General features: G+C 37.1%; 1 protein-coding gene across 1 annotated transcript; it reads right to left on the minus strand.

Moving 5' to 3' along the window:
• Positions 1-7,726: 7,726 nt before the first annotated feature.
• On the minus strand, positions 7,727-22,067 carry LOC120519382 (constitutive coactivator of PPAR-gamma-like protein 2). Its single transcript, XM_039742462.1, has 6 exons — positions 21,936-22,067; positions 21,485-21,694; positions 19,764-19,965; positions 17,090-17,225; positions 12,183-12,246; positions 7,727-9,462 (listed from the first exon to the last, which is right to left on the minus strand). The coding sequence occupies exons 1-6, from the start codon at positions 22,044-22,046 to the stop codon at positions 9,178-9,180; spliced, it is 1,008 nt and encodes a 335-aa protein (XP_039598396.1). The 5' UTR covers positions 22,047-22,067; the 3' UTR covers positions 7,727-9,177.
• Between the last annotated feature and the right edge of the window lie 233 nt (positions 22,068-22,300).

The following is a 22,300-nucleotide window of genomic DNA, read 5'->3' on the forward strand; positions in this document are numbered from 1 at the left end:
TCAGTCCGAATCTGGGCTCACTCACAGAGTCCTCCACACTAAGACTGGGTCAGCTTGGATTTACCAGCCAACAAAACTAACGTATCATTGTAGATGGTGTGAGAAAAATCACACAGAATCAGGAACACGCAATATTGGCGAACAGGACACCACATCCACAATGACTCCCATATTTATATATTCAAATCTATTTTCTCATCTCACTTTATTTTAGTTGACAATATTGTCATAGAAATCTTTAATCAGTGCCTTAATTTAGCCTGAAACAAATTCTCTTCTATTTGGTATTTTCCCACATTTGACTGTCATCTCTATTCAATGCCATGAAGCAGTGTGACAAAGTGTTCCAAGTATGTTTGCATTCTCAAGATCAATGTCACTAATCAAGCCACATGGAATTGTATATTTAGAGACGCTAGTAATCTTAACAACGGCTTCTTGTCTGGCACTGCATCAACTTTTACTGATTTTAACACATTTTGAATACCAACAAAACTCCGTTCAAGAATATTTACTCAGACTTTTTTTCCTCCTTGAAAGTTTGTTCCCATTTTTAACTTGACGATGTGCTTTTAAGATCACTGAAGTCAATAGTTTCAAATGTGATTGGTTTCTACTACAAACTCAGTCAGACATTTTCTTTCATTTGCCTCAGCTCAGCAATACTGGAGGTATACAAATAGAGTTGACATATAGGTTGATCCAGATCTAATTATGCAATTTTCATTACGCTATAACTTAAGTTTATTACATAGAAAATCACCCAAAAAATCCCGGACCATTGAGAAGTGTGCGAACTGACAACATGAAGAATCGTCCCCGCATAAATCAAAGTCATCCAGACGATCTGGATCTGCATAATTAGATCTGGACCACCCTGTAGTTTCCAAGTCCCCCAACTGACATTCCTGTCAATAACAAAGCTTTATTAGTTCCTAAAGTTTCATTCAGTTCTCCAGATGTCAGTCAGCATCTTCTCTTCTAAACCATCTTTTCTTTCAATGCGAAGAAATATTTAGTCTCATAGCGGCAATGTGTTCAAGTCAGGTTTGGTGTGATCTTAAGTGAGCCAATACAGGAGCCTTGCGGTAATCTCCTCTAGATCCTTAACTTCAATGCAGTTGATTTTCTCCTTGCTAGTCTTTCTTGTTGGTCCAGCTGTTACAGTAATGTTGAAAAGCAAAGATTTGATTTATTTAAACCTTTCTATCCAGTGTGACAACTCTGGATTTGATAAGCCTTTTGAGGCTTGAGACGGCTTTTCCTAGGTGTAAAAATGCTGTGGAAAACTGTTTGCCCCCTTCCTGATTTCCTCAGTTTTTGCAAGTTTTTGACTCTGAAAGAATTTTGTTTAGATTGTCAGTTAATTAATGAGCAAAGCTGTGCAACACCAGCTGGCACTGTGTGAAAAAAGTAATTGCCCACTTAAACATAATTGGTTGTGCCATCTTTACCTGCAGTTATTAAAATCAAAGTGTTTGGTTTTCAGTGCCAATCTTACAGATCACAATGGAAGAATCCAAGCCTACCTTTCTTGCAGATCTGCTTTAACTCATAAACTTTAGTAGGTTTTGGAGCATGAACATCTCTTTTCAGGCCTTGCTACAAGATACTGACTGGGTTTAGGTGTAGACTTAAGAGAACTCCAAACTAAAATTGTAATTCTGCTTCTTTCTACCATTTTGATGTGGACTTGCTTGAGTATTTGAATCATTGGCTTGCTTATCTTTTCACACAGTGCCAGTTGGTAATAGATAAATGTGTTCATTACACAAATTAAATAGGTTGAAAAAAAATTATTCATTCCCATAAGTGAACATCATTCAATATTAGATTTTTGTTGAGGACCTGAAAACATTCAGCATTAAACTGGGTAGTTACAGAAAAGTACAGGGAAAGGGACAAACCCTTATTCACTGCACTGTACACTCCATTGCTACAAAAAATTAATGCATCAAGTTTAGTGTTTAAGAGTAAAAGGAACCAAAAACTACGCACACAATTTTTTCTTTTTTTACTAAAAGAATAGAATTTTAATAAGCACTGTAAGTCACTTTCCAACAGCAGAAACAAAACAGCAAACACATTTTGCTGAATCCAACAAGTTTAAAACATTCCTTAACAGTCATCTTCCATCCACAGATATAAAATCAAATCTCTTGCATTCTGAGATTTCCCCAAAATTCATGAAGTTCCTTTCTTAACTTACATCAGTAATCTATCTACGGAGCTGTTGTGTGTGTGTGTATATGTGCTGGGGTGGGGAAAAGGATTTAATACAGTATCAATCCACTAAGAGGGAGTGGGGGGCACTGACAGCAAATAATAAGGGAACTTATTAAAACACAATAGAGAGAGAGATAGAGAGAAAAAACAGTAGAGACTTATCTTGGTTTATTTCTTAGGATTACAAGAAGGGAGCACTGCTAAGCGATAATCAAGAGAAAAACTGAATAATAATTATAATATTAATATTCTAAGAACTGTAAAATAAAATGCTTATCATTTCCAGGTGAAAGATTATAAACTACGTATTTCTTTTTCTTGCATTATTACTTTGCTAAAAAAACAAAACAAAAAAACAAAAAAAAAAAAAAACATTGAGACGATTCAACACAAAGTTAAAAGAGAATCAATTTTCGAAAGTCTTTGCAGGTGCAGATGTGGTACAGGACAGGGTAATAGAAAGTCAAACAAACATCTTAAAAATCATTCCTGAATCAATCTTGTAGGGGGGTGTGTTTTTTTTTTTTCTTTTTTTTTAAAATGCATTTCATTGAACAGATTTTTTTCACAATCACAAGTTTTAATAAAATTAAAAAGCAACACGGCTACAGTACTGACAAGTGCCACATATGCAGAGCCACGTTACAGGCAGTTGTTTAAGGGATACGTCTGGACTATTAACAGCTAACACTGCCAATCCTGTACCAAAGGCCACAAGTCCCACTTTCCAACTTATCAACAGTGGTCTGAGGTGTTTACCAGGTGAGCTCCTCAAAGCAGCACTTACTGCTGCTTTACCTTTGATTCAGTAACGGCAGCTACCACGGCCATTGTTCAGCCTGTGTCATCACTGATCCTGGCCACATCCTACATGATTCTCGGCAAAATCCTGTCACCCTGGTAGAGCCAACAGGTGAGCAGGCACAATGAAAAACAATCAATGCAATTTGGGTTAGCAAACAGTAAATTATATTTCTTTGCTCACTAGTTTTATGATTAACAACAGTATTAATATTAATAAACTGGCTATTTTGAGTAGAAAGTTTAATAAGAAAAAAATGCTTGAAAACTATAGCAATTTAGAAAAAGTGATTTCTATTTAGTCCATTTTACTTACTCTGGTTTGGTTATGTGCCAGATGTAGCAAAACCAGAAATATATTTTGCCTCTCTGATCTGTGATGTTTGACACATGCACCTTGATCATAGAAGAATGTCATCACATTTCTGTAATACCAAATATAGGAAAAAATATTACAGAAACAACTCCAAACTGAAATCTTAAATGTATTGATTCAAGCAACCAGCTGGATAATGAAGAGGGTTTTTAGAAGAAAGAACAACAAAATACCAGAAAAAAAAAAAATCACATGATCAAGCCGGAAAAGGGCATTTGTAGCCTAAAATCAAAACTCTGGCAAACTCTAGTTAACATGGACTGTGGTGCTCTTCAAAATATTGCTTCCTTATAAAAATGAGCACAGGCAAAAGCTGAATAAGCAGGTTTCACTCCCAGGTGGAGCATGAACTTCTCTCCTTGGTCTGACTGCTGGTTTGTCAAGGAATTCTAAAAGATTTCATTTTAAGAGTTTTGTTAAAATACAAATAGAATCAGATACCCAACCCTCTGTTTACAGAATTTAAGGGGGAGGGGGACGGAAACAAATCAGGAGTGAATTCAAAGTTAGCCAACATGTAGTATCAGAGCTCTCCCTTATACAATACATTCAAGATAAAATACTCTTGAACATGAAAAACATTTTACTGACAAGTGTTAAGTATGTTAAGAGCTAAAGGGAGCCAATCCGAATAATGACAAACACTGGAAAATCCTAATTCAGTGTAATATAGAAGTGTCTCAAGGTGGTAACTGCACTTGAAGAGAATGAGATGGAGGGTGAAAAGGGGGCAGAAAAGGGGATTGGAGAAAACTAAAATAAGAGACACCGGCCAAAAACCAATAATAGAGTAAAACAAGCAAGCTTAGGAAGCAGTGCATCTCATGACTTTGACCCCAGCAGAGGTGTGACTAAAGAAACATATTTACTTGTGTTTGAGTCTTAAAGTTATATACCAGGTCAATGGGTTATCAGTTCCCAGTAAGACAGAGACAATCTTTTCGAACTACACAGGACAAGTTTTGTGCAGCCAAATCAAGAGCCATCACAAAAAAAAAATGATTCATGAGGTGGATGGTTGGGGCACAGCCTGCAACTGGACTGTACTTTAACAGGTGACTGTCCATTGCACTTGAGCAAAAGTCCTCACTACCTCATTTGTCCCATTTTCAGAAACCAAAGAAATGACCCTTTGTGTCACATATTGGTCATTCTTTGTTGCAATATGGAAGCACTGAAGTCTGGAGGATGAACACAGTTTGCGTATTTTGGCGATTATGTGCACCACTGTGTCCTGAAGGACTTCCATATCTACCTACAGGGAGAGCCATCAAATCATTTATGAGTGTTGCACCATGTGGCATATCATGTTTGCTCTTCCATTTTTTGTTTAATGTGCAACTTCATAGGAATGGCATTCTACTTGAGTATAACACACACAAACTAAAGGATTTGTGTTTTGGTCAGTTTGTTTTTTCAAGTGTTATTCAACTGCAGAAAGCCTACAAAATGCAACTGTTGACATTAAGTGGGATTTAACAGGACGATAATGTGACAGGTTGGTGTACAGATGAATAACCAGTTAGTTCTCAACTTACAACTGGAAACATATTTAGATAAGTTAGTTGTTCTAGAGGAAACTGGAGTAGATGTACGTCTTTCAAAATCGATCAAAACAAAAAAAATCATCATGCTCCTTGAACCTCTGTTGCCTTCGATTAACTTGAAGTCTTTTAGACGATTTGCGGATTTCAAAAATGTACCACCTAGTATTTGGAGTACAAGATCAACCACAAAAGCAGATGCCTCCTTTGGTACTTGATAAAAAAAGCACATAATATGGCAGTATCATGGCACTGACATTCTGAAAGGGTGCAAACAATCTACAAAAAATAAAGCGCCTCTTTATTCACATATCACTCTTAGTAAGTTTCTGTGACATTTTAGTCAAAAAAACAAATGCAACCCAAAAGGTTTATAAAATATCCAATTTTCAGTCACAAGTTTAAGTTTATGTGTACATGTCTTACCACAATAAAATATAATACTTCACCATTATTTCATATAAATTAACTCTTACTGGGGAGAAAAGTGTAAGAAAGGTAGTCAGTTAAATTGTTCAATCATAAAATGAATCTCCTACTTTTACCGACTGGGTTGATTACTCTGTCGTTGCTGTTTAATGGTATTTTTATTTGCACACCTTGTTTTGAGTAAAGGAGTGATTCTTCTTACAAGACAGTCCAAGATAACATAAAATTAGGTCTCTAAAGTAAATGTTTCAAACTAAAATTAAGGCACACTCAATTGTGTATGTGTGCGCCATTTGTCCCTTTTACGTATCATGGATATAACATTTCAGAGAATCTTTCCTGACTACCTGCTCGGTGCAATAAGATTTCTACTTTAAATAGCTGTTATAAATTCGCCCCAAGTGCTTTCAACACAAAAATAAAATTGGGTAGGATGAGCAAAAAAGTTGGGTTTCCTATCACTACATGAACTTTTTTTTCCCCTTGCATTCATTGCTGAAACTTTTTATTTAAAAAAACACAGTAGGCAAATACAGAGAGATGCCAATTAGAGACAACAAGATTTCCATACTGATTGTCAAGCAAATTACCAAGGCTCCTCACTGCAGTTGGCACAGAGGCAAATGTTTCAATATTTAATTAAGGGGTTAAAAACACATTCCATAAGAAACGATCTGAGTGCTCAGAAGACAGTAATTTAAACTAGAAGCTCCATCCTTGAGAAGTCACAGATAATCCAACAGAATTTGCAACCCAGTCCTCAAAGTGTGGACCAGTTTGGTGTCTAGTTTCATCAGGAAAGAAGACACTTGAACAAAGACTGACTGACAGACAGACAGAAGAAAGGAAAGAAGAGGTCTTTCTCTGGGAATCTAGTTATAATTTATCTCCAGGGTGAGAGATTTCTATCACGACCTGATAGATTACAACTCTAAAAACCTGTTTAATTTCTACCTATCCAGATTAAAAAGACAAATTCAAAGGCTCCAAATACTAATTAAACATACATATCTCTAGCTCATCTGCTACCTCTAGGTGCTTGGGCATCACACTTGCCTCCACATAATTAGTTTGTAAATATATACGTAAATTAAATAAAAGGTGCTTATAATGTGGTTTTACAATAAAACAGTACAGTTCTATCAAGGGAATCTCCCCTTCTTAGAAACCAATGATTCAGTTGGGCTAAAGCTACTCTTGAAGAATGAGGGCTAAAACTGCCAAAACCCACTGGAGTTTTTAACAAGTGAAATAGCCTGATTAAAGATTATAATGCCCAGTACAATCGGGAAAGATCTCATACACTGCTCTGCCACACATTCTGAACACTCAGAGAACTGCAGAATGCCTGGAAGGAGGCTGACTCCATCTTAAACATAGGCCATTTTTGTTTTATGTTACCTAACCAGTGTGTGTGTGTGTGTATTTTATATATACGCACACATGCAAATCTATATTTCCTAACCAGTATTACTGCATTTGATGGCAAGTAGATTTTTCTAACAGTGTTCAGTGTTTCAGTGATGGAGTTATCTTGGACTCTGCATGTTTAAAACATTTCGAGCTAAAATGTTACACAATAGAATGTCGGCAATAAGATCAGAACTGAGTGGAGCAGGCGTCAGCAACCTGCAAAGCATTCACTCAAATCTCATTTGTTCAGGTGTTTAAAGCAGAGCATTATTTTTTGTTTTTGTCCAGGTTTATATCTAGCTGTTGTAATTTATATATATATATATATATATTTTTTTTTGTATATTTTTTATATTTATATATAATCTTCTTTGAGATAAAACTTTTTCATACAAAAGAAAAGGCTAATCATTAAAAAAATTACCTCTCCATATGTTGTTTCAGATGTAAAATCTCTGTTAAATTTGATGTGCTAAGAACACATTCAGAAATTTTCAGTTCTTTTTAGAATGTTTCCTTAAAGAACAAAAGTCCAGAAATAGAGGCAATTCCGTTTTAAAGGAAATAAATCCGAATTTAAATAAAAAATGAAAAAGGGGAAAAAAGAAAAAACAAAACAAAGCATGTTTTTCCTTTGAGCCAGAGATGTAGTCAGAAGCGATAGCACCACGGCCGGAGGTGACCCATGCCCACAATCTTCTGTAGCATCAGAAAAGGCAAACTCAAGTCAGCCAGCCAAAGTGTTTGCTTCTCTTGCTCAAGGTACTGGAGCTTTTTGTTCTTTTTGGTTGATGTTTCGTAAAGAGAACTTTAAATTTTGGACTAGTATACTAACAGTCACAAAAAGGTGCAAACAGGACATTTTCCAATTGTCTTCAATAGCCTGAAGCAAAAGTTGCCCAAGAAACCAGATTAACTTTAAAGACTGTTTATATATAAAAAAAAAAAACACCTGAAAATAGTACCAAAATACATTAAGCACATGTGTACAAATTCTTAACGCATATGCTCAGAAACCAAACCTACCACATATACACCTGTGCATTAATTCAAGTTCCTCTGGTTAAGAAAAGAAAGAAAGTAAATATTCTTAACAGGTTGTGTGCACTTTAAAGGACAGCAACAAGCCAGTGTTAGGAGGCTGTTAAATATACTAGATGGAAAAGAAGAACGAGAAAGTAAATCCTTGATAGTCATTTTGGTTTTCGTAAAAGGCCGAGTCAAATTGTTTGGGTCTTTGTAATATTTCATGTAAATCTACAATACCGCGGCCCATCTGGTCACACGAGAAAGTCTGTGTTTTAACTGAACAGGATTCAAGACTAAATAATAAAGTTAGGAAAACCAAATCCATGGAGAAGGAACAAAAAAAATGTCCAAACCTTTGAAGGCTGCATGCAGTTGCCTGCGGACTGAAAACAGTCCGCTTTTCAGATTCAAAATGGATCTTCTTTACTGGACTCAGTATGCTTAATATGTAGTAGGTTTATCTTTCAAGACTAAAACCTGGCCTGGAGTAACTTTTGCTAAAAGGCTGAAGCCTTCCCACCCACTCCCCCTAATTCATTCAATTCATTTAAAATTATCTTTATGATCTGTTTAATCTTTTTTTTTTTCTCAATTTAAAGACTTGAGCTGCAGTTTCTAGTCCCTGAATAATGTGTTTTAGGTATTCGGTTTGATCCTGGGACTGGCCAGCAGCTGGAGAGTTAACACCAGCACACACTTCACCTTCATGTTACTCACATTCGAGAGCAAAGGCAGGAAAAATCTGCCCGTACAATCCATGTCCCGCTTAAAAACGCTGGACACCACATATCAGCCAGAGACAGAGGGGGACAAGAGCAGTTAAGGAGTGGGAACATAGACCTTCTGCATAAAAGTGCAGGGATCTACTAAGTTATGAATGTCAGTAAAACAAAATGGCAAGCATGAAAGAGTGAGCATTATGCCAGTTGAAGGAAATGCAGTAAGGCAGAGTGAGGTACAGGAGGCTGGAAGGCAGTATTTAACAGGCCAATATTTCATGGTCCTGACTGGCTTTGGACAGAACAGGGCACTGCTTTCATGGCTTAAGTTTAGTAAGCAAGAACTTGCCTAAGTGGGGAGGTGGGAATGTGGGATGGTGAGGTGGCATAAGAAGAGAGATTAAAAGCAGTGCTTTGTTCCAAGGAATGTCTTATGGATATTTAAATGTCTCTCTTAACAAACCCTTTAAGCATCCAAAGCTCAACTCTGGCAAAGTATTCCAGTCATCCTGATCAGGCCCAAAATATATGGAACAAGCCTTTAAAAACAGTAATATTCAGCACCTGTGTCTCACTATTCCATCACTGCTCATACCCCCCCACCAGACCCTGGCTGCATTGTGTATTTTTTGCAGTTTAATTATTCCTCTTTTTGCAGGGCCATCTTTGCCCCTCCAAGGCGACTGTCCTGACAGTCAGACAGGTCACCTTCATTGCTAGGCCCGTCAGCCCCAACTTCACTGTCTTTAGCTGTTAAGGCACGATTATGAGGGTGCGACTGTGGAGATTCTTCCTCTGTGACTGCAGGGGGCACAGCTGCCAATGTTGTATTCCCATTTAGCTGTTGAATTCCATCAGTGGAGCTTCGACCTTTGGAGCCATCTGTATTTTTTGGGGTTCCATTTGAGGGACCCGGAGAACCAAGCTGAAATCAGAAAAGTGGGACACACTATCAAAATGAATGTAATGCAAAAGTAGCGTGCCCCTATAACATGACAAAGTGTTGATCTATGGAAAATATCCCTGCCTAAGAACAAATGTCGTATGTAAAATTAATAAGCAAAATATTTGTGAATTTAATTTTTATGTACAGTGATCAAAACGTTTTCAACCCGATCTATTAACAGAAAAACTAATAAATCCAAGTAATTTTTTTTAACATAATCCAAGAGAACACAGATACACTTGTTTATACTATTCATAGAGCTTTCCCTCGTGATCACCAGTGTTAAGATGAAACAAGCACAATCGTCAATACTTTTCCTTCCTGGTGAATCAAGCACGATTGTCAGAGAGTGGGTTGGGGATGTCGTCCAGGAAAAGCTATGATCCACCTGCAATGCTACTGCTGTGAATTGAGTGCAATCAGCACATCCATTATGCACAGACATTCCTCAATTTAAGATGTTAATGAACAACGTAGCCAAATGACTTGACAACTAATTTCTGAATTGTCTGCAATCTCAAATAATGTCATTCTTTGATTCTTCATTATGACTTAAGAGACATTCTGCTAACATGACTTTCATACATCACAGTGGTGGTCCTGATAAAGATTAACTAGGTATGAATTAACCTCTTATTCCCATAAGAGTTTTTTGGCATTATTGCTCCTAAATTACATACTACAGTAGAAAGAACGTAATTACAGTATATGATTAAAAACCTTTGTTTACATCAATATCAATTAAACAAAACAAAAAAATGGAACTTAGAACAAACATACATTTTCAATGACCTTGCTGGCTGCCCTGGGTACAGGGCAAGAAACAGCCTTGGACAAGGCTCCATAGCTGCTCACCCAAATCACAAATATACCAAACCAGTGTTTCTCAGCCACTTTTGGGTCAAAGGTGACTTATGCTTGGTTGCTATGCAACTTTTTCAAAGTATAATCTGCCCCCACTATCCTCCCTCAAAACACCCTGACCCCACCAAAGATATTGAAGGGATTGACAGAACTATGTAAGATTTTTTTTTATCCCATATCTGACTGTGTTCTCTTCAACCCAGCAAGGCCACTCTTTGACTTTCTAATTGCACTTGTTTCTGCGGGGGCCGGTGTACAGTAGAAAAGACTTCAAAACACCCACATACCCATGCTTGTAACCCAGCGACACAGCAGCACGATACAGTGACATTCAACTGAGGACCCACCTTTTGATCGAGATTTTTGAAAGGCACAGGTACTGCTTGACAGTACTCACCGGTATGTTAACTAATAGCACAGGTGCTCATAAGTTGAAATTGAAAGAACACTAACTAACATAGGGAGAACGTGGGGCAGGCAGCATCCAGGAATGGTAATGGAACCCATGACACTTGATCTGTAAAAATGCACACTGTGATGCTTCAAAGTTACACTATTAGTAATAGTTGTATATCAAGCATAGCATCAACACCTTCAGCATACGTGTCATTCCCAATGCAGTGAAAATTGTGATCAGAATCTGACTCATGCCTTGGGTGTAACAGTGTGTAATGATGAGCTGTCACACAAGCAATTTATTTCCTGCCTTATTCGTACAGCTCTGACATGTAAAACAACTGACCAATTATACGGTAGACAACTAACCGTCACTGGAATGCTGTGAACTTTGGCTACCCAATGGTTATTAGTAACTGTATGGGGCTCGACATTGGAGGGATCTTTGATAAAAGTAGATTCACTCAGCTCTGATGTGCTGCTTACCTTGGCATATACATGTGGAAATCACATACAATATGTTAGTAATGAAATAGAGCAGACAACATGGAAACTTAAGATTTATTTGGAAGAAAACAATCTTGGGTATGTAAAAATACCATTGCTTTTGATTGACTTATGGGGTTTTGCAACATACACAAAATATGGTGTGTGTATAAGTGGATAAGGTCTGTTCTCTAATGTTAGAAAATGAATTATGCCAAAATGTTTGATTTTGCACCTTTTGGCATCAGTGTCAACTTAGTTCTGAAACTAATAACATACACTACAAACCACAAATGCTACAACTTTGTAGTTCACATATTTTATCATAATTGGCCACAAGATATAAAAAAAAAAGAAAAATTACTGGTATCAAATGTCACTTTCAGTTTCAAGATCAAAACGTTTTGATCACTGCTCACATAAACCCTTAATACCCAAGTCAGAGTACTTCCTAAAGCGTATCAGAAAATGAGTTAGTTGTCTAGCAAACGAGAATGCAGCTGTAACAGATAAAAGGCAATTCAAAGGTATTCTAGTTTATCCTGGTGTAAGGTAGCTGGTTAAAGGTCTGTTCTTCTTCAATACTTGATTACAGCTTAGGGTGAATCTACAGCCTGCCACCAAATTGAAAAATATAAAAAGCTACACCCTGGTACACTTACAGACTGAATATTTCTCATAAACGTTAAAAATACTTAAAGAAAAGATGGTTACTGTTAAAATTATTCTCCGGCCACAAGTCCATGTCTTTCCCAAGACCAATTATATTGTTATAATCTTGTTTCCTGAAATAAGGATAACAGCAACATCCAATACTTGAATTGTAACTTAATAAATGACTATATCAGGGACTGATCCAGTGTGTGCTATATGCAGCTGTAGTCCACAGACAGAAACTTATAAACACAGAAAGAGTATTAAAGGTAAGAGAGAGGAAAAAAAGTTTATACTACCTGTGCTCTGACGGTGGGAACTTTTTTGCTGCCCCGTGATTTTCCAGTCATATCTTTTCCCCGTCTTTTTACAATACAAGAGAGAGAGAGAAAAATTGCATTTACAATAACTTATTTAGAAATATTTAAAGTTAAAATTATTCAATCTAAGACGATGCATCCACATTATCAAATGAAGAGTTTGAAAGAGTTTAAATTTATGGATCATGCAAAAGATGATAAACAAGTTAATATAATCTCTGTAGATCTTTCTTTAGAAACACTAGCTATAGTTAACTTGTATTGAACCTGGCTCAAATAATTCTTCAGTAGAACCTGTTCTACATGCACTAAATAAGCCTGATTGCATTGCAAATACACTGACACATATTTTGTTCTTTAACAGATCTGCAAAATAGAAATTATTAAAAAAAATATATAAATCTTACCCAAGTTAACATCTAACTCAAGCATACTTGCTACAACCACAAAGTCTGTCAAGCAGACTCAAAGTTCATTTTAAATTGTTCATTTTGACATGCTCTTATCACAATGGTTCTCAAAGCGTGGAACAAAAGGGAAGGGTGACAGTGTGCTGTATAAAGGGACATGACTCCTAAGTATAGCAGTGGGATGTAACAGTGAACAGTGCATCAGTAGCACCTGGTCACTTTAATAATTTTATTCTGCCAATCTATAAAAGATGTTTCTTCAAATTCCACCATTTGCTTATTTTCACACCCATCATTAGTTGCATGCTTAGTACTTAATTTGAAAAGGTCATTTAGAAATGACTCTGCAGACCATGATCTAAAGTATTAAAGTATTATTAACTCCAATACAAAACAGATAAAAATAAACAAACAACAGGATCAGAAAACGGCCATACAATTACAGTGAAACCCGAGTCAAGCTAAGGGTGATGCGTAACGATATGCTTTATGATGTTAAGCCCAAGCAAGTCACGGGACAGTATTTTATATTCTACCATCTAGTGAATGAAATATCATCATGCCAAAAAAAAAAAAACAAACTATGCTTTCTGCCGCTATATCATAGCTCTAAGGTATGTATATTCATCAGTGGGACAAAGCCACCAACAAAAAACAATGGCAAATAAAGCCGTAAAGAAAATTTTAGGATGCAATTAAAATTAACTATTTATCAAATCAAGCATTAATGATGAACATGTGCTTTGGTCATCAGACGCTGACATGGAAAGTGAAACTGATACATGATATGACACTGTACAACCAAACCGCAGTGATATGCCTGGTGAATTTAGTCCTGTGAAGTTTCACTGTGACAGTAGCAGTATGACAAAAGGGCAATCGACTGCAAGGACAAGCAAGATGTTAGCTCCCCAAGCACTGCTCACAATGCTAACTGTCAATGTTCATGTCAAGGGAAATGTGGAAGTCATAAGTCTTGCGATATGGTAGCCTACAATAACAGAAAGAGCACATGTCAGGTACTGACATTTATTTTACCCTCTTTTATGCAAGTAACAGGTAAAAATAAAGTGTGCAAAGAAACACATGTTGTACTGTACTGACAGCAACATTGGGCTGTATGTTGGTGGCTGTCTCAAAACATATCACATAAAGGACGTGTACTAAAAACCTGCATCAGTACAGCAGTGGACACTAGCTATACTATATTCTTATTGATGTTTTTATATTTACATGTTTGTTACACTTAACATTTTATGTTGTAGAATTTTTTTTTTTTTTTTAATATATATAAACATTTTTGGATTGTTTCCCCCACCCCCGAGGTACACATAATGCTGAAAAGGCTACAACACTGACTGGCTAAGATGTGAATCAAGCTGCCCAGCAATACAAGATGAAAGTAATTTATAAAGATCAGCTACACATCATGTGTGCAAACACATTAAAGCACTGACCATAACCTAGTAACCTTTAGGGAGCGATTGCCATCTGGGAGGGTTGGTGAGGTTAAAACCATTTGAAAAGCAGCATTTGAAGAGCAACAAAGTACATGTACACTTTGCAGAAACTGCTTCTGCATCAAACAGTTATTTTAAAAAACGCTTGTAAGAGTGTTCATTATTTCATATCCAATTTTTATAATGTGCTATTTTCTGTTTTTAATTCTTCAATGTGAGTATATGTCATAACTGAAAATTGTGGTTTTGGACCTCAAGGATTATGATTTTTAGATCTATTTCTTAAATTATGCAACATTTATAATGTTTCATTTTGATAAAGTGTTATCATAAAGTCATATTGTATATACTACGGTGGGCTGGCGCCCTGCCCAGGGTTTGTTTCCTGCCTTGCGCCCTGTGTTGGCTGGGATTGGCTCCAGCAGACCCCCCGTGACCCTGTAGTTAGGATAATGGATGGATGGATATTATGTATAGATGCACATGTATGTAATGTCAAACAGAGTACTGGCACAAACAATAGTGTTTTCTACTCGAGTATCTGATATTAGGATTGTCATGTTGGTGTACGTTGCATTATTTTGATTTCTCTATTCCTGTGTATTTACTAATATTTTTCTTGTTAAAAGACTTTGTTTTTGGCATAGCATTTTAAGCTTGAGAACTGGTTGGCTGTCTTTTCTGGTTTCGATCTGCCCACTTCCTTGACCACATCTCATCTTCTGATTGTTTTCATTAAAAATCTTTTACTGTCTAATCATGAGTTGGTACACACTTAACTAGATGAAAGTCCTAAGTGTGAGCCTATATGGTGTTTCTGAGAAGTTAAGAAATTATCTGAAGAAATAATCTCAAAACTGGGTTATCTTTTTCAAAAAATATTATCTTTTTGTTCTACTTTAATTAAGATAAAATTTCTTTATATAATTTGTTCAGGATGCTCCTGGAAAGTACATTCTGTTTTTCTTCCTCACAAAAATATAATCCCATCTATGGCAAAGCTGACATATCAGTCAATAAATAGTGAAGGTTGAAAAAGGGGTCTAACAAGTATAACCTCTGTATGTACTAGCTTTACAAAAGAGACTGCTAAATTAGCTCAGCTAGGTAAACTGAACATGAATATAAACTTAAGATTTAAACTGCCCATGTAAGACAAGCAGATATTTTGTGCATTTTACCTACATTCATGCTTCCAAAATATTGTTGGCAAAAAAAATCTAAAGAAAACTGCCACCCTATGTGTAGAGTTAGTCTAAATGTCTTCTCCAAATAAACTGTATGGGTGTGCCATTAAATGAACAATCAGACTCACCCTTGCTTAAATCCTAAACAGCAACAAAGGCTTCCAGTATATCTGCCACTAATAAAGCTAAATACTGTATAAAGATACACATAGACTACTATATCATAGAGGAGGCAATGGGTGTCTCTGGTTTACTTCTGTCAAATCATGCTGTATGTTTAAGCCGGTGTTTTTTTCTGATTACTCTGAATTTATTTGCATCAGAACCCATTTAATAGATTTTGTTGCTTTTAATGTTCAATAACAGTAATAATGAGTTTAACTTTTTTTCTGTAGAACTGCCAACCAGCTAAACATATATACAAAACAATGTCAGAATGTTCATGGACATCTGAAGTTTGCTATAGCTGTTTAATTGTCAGGCTTGCTGCTGCACACTTCTCTTATTCAAATAACGTTCTCAGCCATTTCCCCAAGTTTTTCTTGTTTGCATCATAATCATGTGCAAGCAAAGGACATTTGACATTTTGCATATATTTTGTAAGCCTATCACAATGCCTGGAATGCCACAAGGTACTGTTTTTCTAAGGAGAACCACTGTAAAGGATTCACTCCTGGACTCATCCTGGGACTGAGCACTAAAGCCTGCCTTTCACTCAATGTTATTAGTGGAAATCTGTTTCCAGAGCTGTTATAACAAGAAATGATATACCAACTCCATTCACATCAACATATTTCAAGAAAAAAAAATGCCCTTGCTTACTTGAAAAAAACAAACAAAAAAACACTCACATCTTGAAGTGGAGAACAATTTTCACACTGCAATTAACATTCTAGGTGCTATGAGGATGGGCCAAGTAGAGAACTGCAACTTATACAGTATGTTACAAGGGGTTGCAGGAGAAAAGATCTGAGACATTCTATCCTAGCATGTATGAATGTATATACTGTATATGCAGAGCCAGTGCTCCATCCCCCAAGATGCCTCCAGTGTTCAAAAAACACAGATACAGGGTTTGGTTTTGGGTGTAGGAGAGGTTTAAGTAAAAAAAAAAAAAAAAAATTAAGGATTTAAAGCCATATAATGAAACAGTTACTAACATACCATATTCAATCTAGAATTAATTTGTATTAGTTAATGTTAAATAATGTTTTCAAAGTTGATGAATGCATTTTAAACATTCTTTTGTCTAGTAAAACTAACCATAAAGATTTATACCAATCACCATGAGGACTACAGCTCATACCAACAATGAATTTGTAACCTATCTATACCTAACCTATGAAAAGAACTTTAAGGACAACAGAATTCTAGTCCATCATAGGTCAGACTAACACATGAAGTGGTTAGCTGTAGCAGTCAATTTAGAAAAGAGCCTGTTTAGCGCAACTGGGACTCTTTAAAGAAAAGAATGCAAACTTAACATACACATGTAATAATTTTTTTAATTCATTTTAAAACAAATGTGCATTTAATTAATTAATTAGTCTAAGACAGAAAATGATCAGATCATATAAGGAGTTATAGGTTTGCCAATATATAGGTCAGAGCGAGGACTACTGAGAGTGATCCTATGGTTAAGAAGTACAATTCCTTTTGTTTGATAGCTCTCCCCACACGGTCCCATGTTTGGAATAAACTAATGTTGATATTTTATGAAAACAGAGAGCACAAGAAATGCCTTTGTGTTTAGGAATTTTAGAAACTACTCAAATTAGGGATGCAGGAATATTTAGTACTTTTAATATGTTTCATAAAATGCTTCATACCCTTTGCCTCCTCCAACTGAAACAACTTGCATGTTGAATCCACCACGCCCTCTAATAGGTTTGTTCCCAGCCCATTGACCTACAACCATTCCAGCAATCTCTAGCTTCCCACCTTGAGGAGGAATAGCCTGAACCCCTGTGAAAGAAATAACAAAAAAAATATAAAGCTAACAATTATCCTTTTGTTTTGCATTCAGTAATGAAATAATCCTTAGAATATAAATGGTACACACAGAATTTAATTAAAAGAGAAGCAGTGAACTTTGTCCTATGAGCCTCTGATGCCATGACCATTCGAATAAAGAAAAAATATGGAATGGGTTTTGCTCAGTTTACATTTTTTCTTAAATTTTTTGAGTTTCAGCCTAAATCACAGTTTTTATGACTTTATTCTATCATACTCAGTAAAGTCACAATTTGAACGACAAGTACAGATAGTTTAAGAGGTTGGGGTATTACATAAAAGCTTACATATCCTAATGTTTTTAGTAACATTAGTACTGCATTTAGAGACATTATCTGTTTCTGTAACAAACCTAAAAATTAAGAGACCAGCCTTTGTAACAAGAACACCAGACATTGGAGAAGACAGATGCAGAGAAAAAGGCTCTACAGATGCAAAATTAAGACAGTACTCCTACATCAGGAAGTTCCTTCCTAATAGTGGTGGTTTGTAATGTGGGCCAATGTGGCACAGCACCGAAATATCTTAAAAACTCTACCTAAATTAGGCAATACAAAATAATCATGAAATCTGTTTTTTTTTTTTTTGCACAACATGCCTGGTGTCAGCACATGTCAACATCCAGTAAAAACTGCATCCGATTTGTTCTTGTTTAATTTCTGTGTGAATACCTAGACTTCCTGAGTGAAGGGCACTGGCCAATTGAGAGTGTAAGCAGATGACTTGAGGCTGCCCTTCAATTGGCTGCTTTTAGATTTTTCTGATGCAGTTCTCTGTGCCCTTGACACTCCCACATTTATTGGCATTGTATTAGTATTTAATTTTTTTTTAATTTAATTTAATTGGACAACTGTCAGACTATTTCATGTTCACACCTGCCATTAATGTGGTGTAAGTAATACCTTTTTTGGTTTCCCTGTTTACAGTTTCAAAGCGTCAAAGAGTTGTGGACCTAAATCATCTTTCTAAAATTGCAGGCGGCACAAAAGTAGCCACAGTCATCTAGACGAGTATTTTTCAACCATTGTACTGTGGCACAGTGGTGTGTGCCACGGAAATAATAGTGTAGTGCACTTGGGTCTTAACCTGATAAGAGTCATGCTCCGCTGAATAGGCCTACCTTGAGAAGCTGGCATAAAAGCAGCTCAGCAATCGCCATTTATAGAGCACTTCAGATGTGATACAGACTGCTAGAGTCCATCAGCCCTTGGAGTGTGGCTGCCAGCAAGGGAGAGGTGGGCAAAGCAGCTTGGAAATGCCACCAAAGTGCTCATTAAGTGCCATGTCTGCGAACACTGATCTCAGAGCTCCTCTTTTACTGGCTTCTCCAGCAGTCCCATCCGTTTGGGCAGTTGAGCACACGTACAAGATAGAATGTGTTTGTGGTGAGTAGAATAGTGATGTGCCTTTGGATGACTTTGGTTACAAAAATTGTACCACTATAGAAAAAAAGGTTGAAAAACACTGATCTAGACATTAGTATGTGGCTACATTTTTAGCAGGCTTTATGGGCCTGAAGGAGGGCAAAATTTATGTTTAAGGAAACATGGGTATTCTGATCGTAATGCAGAATAAGATTTAGGCTGTACCTTCCTGTGGGTGTAGTACAAGACAGGTTGTCAGGCCGAGTCATGTTATAAGATGTGGGGCGTCTATGGATCTTACAATGTGTACTTGTGAGGTAAGCCTGGCAAACCTGCATAGAACTGGGCATACTGGCAGCAAGTGTAGAATAAAGTTAGGGTGGAAATGACTATGTAGGTGTGGTAAATGATAAAAAGGGATGCAAGACTTGAGAAAAATCTGAGGACTAGTGATTGTATAATGTGGATATATGGAATACATCTTATGGAATAAGATTTGGACTGGACTTATGCTATGGATATGGTATAGGACTGATGGAAGTCCACGTTATTGGAAGACTTTGGTGGTGGGTGTGGGTTTTTGCAGAATGGGGAACTGGGCAGGTTGACAGATGATTGGGCAATTTAGAGATAGGTATAGTATAAACCTTGTGTGGTAGGTGCACCTGTTCTTTTCCACATCGATAGGGCAAGTTATGAGGACTGTGGATGTCACAGACTGACGTTCTGCAGTACAGGAAATGGGAAAGCTGGAATTAGACTGGGCAGCATAAGAAAGGGTATAATACATTTTAGCCTGAATTTGTCCTATGGGTCTGGTACTAGACAGGCCAAGATGTGCATTGCCACTATGATAATGAAAACAAGAGCATATGGAATTACCAAATAGATACAGATACATATGAAAGGCACTATACCAGCCGCCATTTTTTCCTAGTCTTGCAAAAACTCAAGCATATCTATCTCCACTATTTTTCCCATCCAATAAATTTCAATGGCAATCCATCAAAATATCTGCATAAAGCATGGAAATAGAACAGACTTTACCCATTTTAATTACAAGCAGTAATTAAATTAATTTCTACAGTAGTAATTTAATTTCTACACTTAAAAACAAAAATCTTACCTGGAAATGCACGACTGCGTTGGTGGTTAGGGGTTACATTACTTAGAGGTCGAGGATACAAAGGAACTGGGTAGAAAGGTGGCACCATAGTGGGCATGAAGGCTGGAGGTGGCAGTGGAGGTGGAGGTGGAGGTTGACGATTCAAGTTAAGCCCTTCCAATATTGCCTGCCTCATTTTCTCTACTTTAGCTGCTTGTTCAACCTGTGGACAGAGGAGAAAATGTTTATGGCTCACAGCGTTTAGCAGCATCTAAATTTTAACATATGCAGGATATTAAACTATACACAATATTGAAATGTTAACATCTCACTGTTGGTATATCTTGTGAAAGTATCAATTCCTTCATCCTCCAGGAACTGCCTGCATACTCTCACCACATGAGGCCAGGAATTGTCGTGCACCAGGAGCCACTGTACCAGCATAGGGTCTGACAATGGGTCCAAGGATTTCATCCTGATACCTAATGGCAGCCAAGGTGCCTTTGTCAAGCCTGTAGCAGTCTGTGTGACCCTCCATGGATATGCCTCCCCAGACAATCATTAACCCACCACCAAACTGCTCATGCTGAATGATGTTACAGGCAGCATAATGTTCTCCATGGCTTCTCCAGACCCTTTCACTTCTGTCACGTGCTCAGGGTGAACCTGCTCTCATCTGTAAAAAGCACAGGGCACCAGTGGTGCATCTGCCAATTCTGGTATTCTATGGCAAATGCCAATCGAGCTGCATGCTGCTGGGCAGTGAGCTCAGGGCCCATTAGAGGACATGGGGCCCTTGGGTCACCGTCATGAAGTCTTGCTGGTTGTTTGGTCAGAGACATTCACACCAGTGGCCTGCTGAAGGTCATTTTGTAGGGCTCTGGCAGTGCTCATCCTGTTCCTCCTTGCCCAAAGGAGCAGATACTGGTCCTGCTGATGGGTTATGGACCTTCTATGGCCCTCTAGAGCTCTCCTAGAGTAACTGCTTGTCTCCTAGAATCTTCTTCATGCCCTTGAGACTGTGCAGGGAGACACAGCAAACCTTCTGGCAATGACACGTATTGATGTGACACTGCTAATTTTTTGAGATAGGAATTTTGGGTTTTCATGAGCTGTATGCCAAAATCAGCAATATTAAAACAATAAAAGGCTTGAACTACCTAAGGTGTGTGTAATGAATCTAAAATATATGAAAGTCTAATGTTTATCAGTACATTACAGAAAATAATGAACTTTATCACAATATGCTAATTTTTTGAGAAGGACCTGTATGTATGTATGTATGTATGTATGGAATATCTATATAGGGTTGTCCAGATCTAATTATGCAATTTTCATTACGCTATAACAAGTTTATTACATAGGGAATTCACAAAAAAGTCAACCGTAAAAATTTGATTACTAAGAGTGTGAAGTTGACACGTGTCGGTGTGTGGCATACTTCACACGTATCATATAGCGAAAGATTTTTAAACGATTTGTAAGCAACATAAAAAATACATCATTTTTGACTAGAGTATTTCTTTAAAGAGTATATGATAATGAGAAGGTACTTTATGGAGTTCATCACTTGGTATCTACAACAGACAAACTAGTTGTTCACTTGAACTCAGATGCAATTAATTTCTAACGGCACCTACATAACGGCCAACAGAATGTTTTGTTTATTGGCGTTACTTAATTTAAACCTAAGAAAAAATATGTGAAATATAATGCCAAAAGAATATCACCAATTGACTTACTTGGCCATCACAAAGCTCAAGAAGAGGTAACCTTTCCCTACTTGCTCGGGAGAGTTTGCTCTGAAATAGTTTCCCATCAAAGTAGATCCATGGACAGCAGTGCTCCCAGGGAATGGGCTGCCCACAAGCATCATTTACAAACAGAGCAGTGTCAACTCCACTCATGAATAAAGCAGCTAGCTGCACACCACGAGAATCCAACTTATCAATCTGCAAAACAAAAAAGGGACTCAGTTAAAACAAACATCGCTTAAAAACAACATACATGCTGTTACACTAAAGGTCTTCAAAGAGATTGAGAAGATGTATAATTAAGAAAAATTTTAGCTTACAATAAGCATTTCATAAATTAAAAAAAGTTTGTATGAGGGCACTGAAAACGATACCAAGTCTTTGAAAATCATTACAAATGAGCTTAAATTGCTGTTAAAAAAGTGGAAGTGTTCCCTACCTTAAGCTCCTGCAACTGATCAAGCTCATACAGCTGGCTGGAGACGGCTTGAGCTAAAAAGGCATCAAGCTCATGTCGCTGTAGTATCCGACCTCCAGGCCACTGCATCATGTATCTGGACAAAAGAAAAAGAAATGGTTTCTTTGTGAAATTAAGGAAGGTTCAAAAACAAGAACAGCCCCCAATTACACAATCTTCATTAAACCCATTTAGCCCTCTTCTCAGTCATTCACTTTAAACAGAAATCTTACTCCTATATCTGATGTCTATTTTTAAACTGTTACCCTCTTCCTTGATCTTCCATGCATTGACAGTACCTCCCTTGCAGTTAGGCCCATGTTGTATGTGTCACTTTCTTCACATGT

The sequence above is a fragment of the Polypterus senegalus genome, unplaced genomic scaffold (genome assembly GCF_016835505.1).
Source record: "Polypterus senegalus isolate Bchr_013 unplaced genomic scaffold, ASM1683550v1 scaffold_3158, whole genome shotgun sequence".
NCBI lineage: Eukaryota > Metazoa > Chordata > Cladistia > Polypteriformes > Polypteridae > Polypterus > Polypterus senegalus.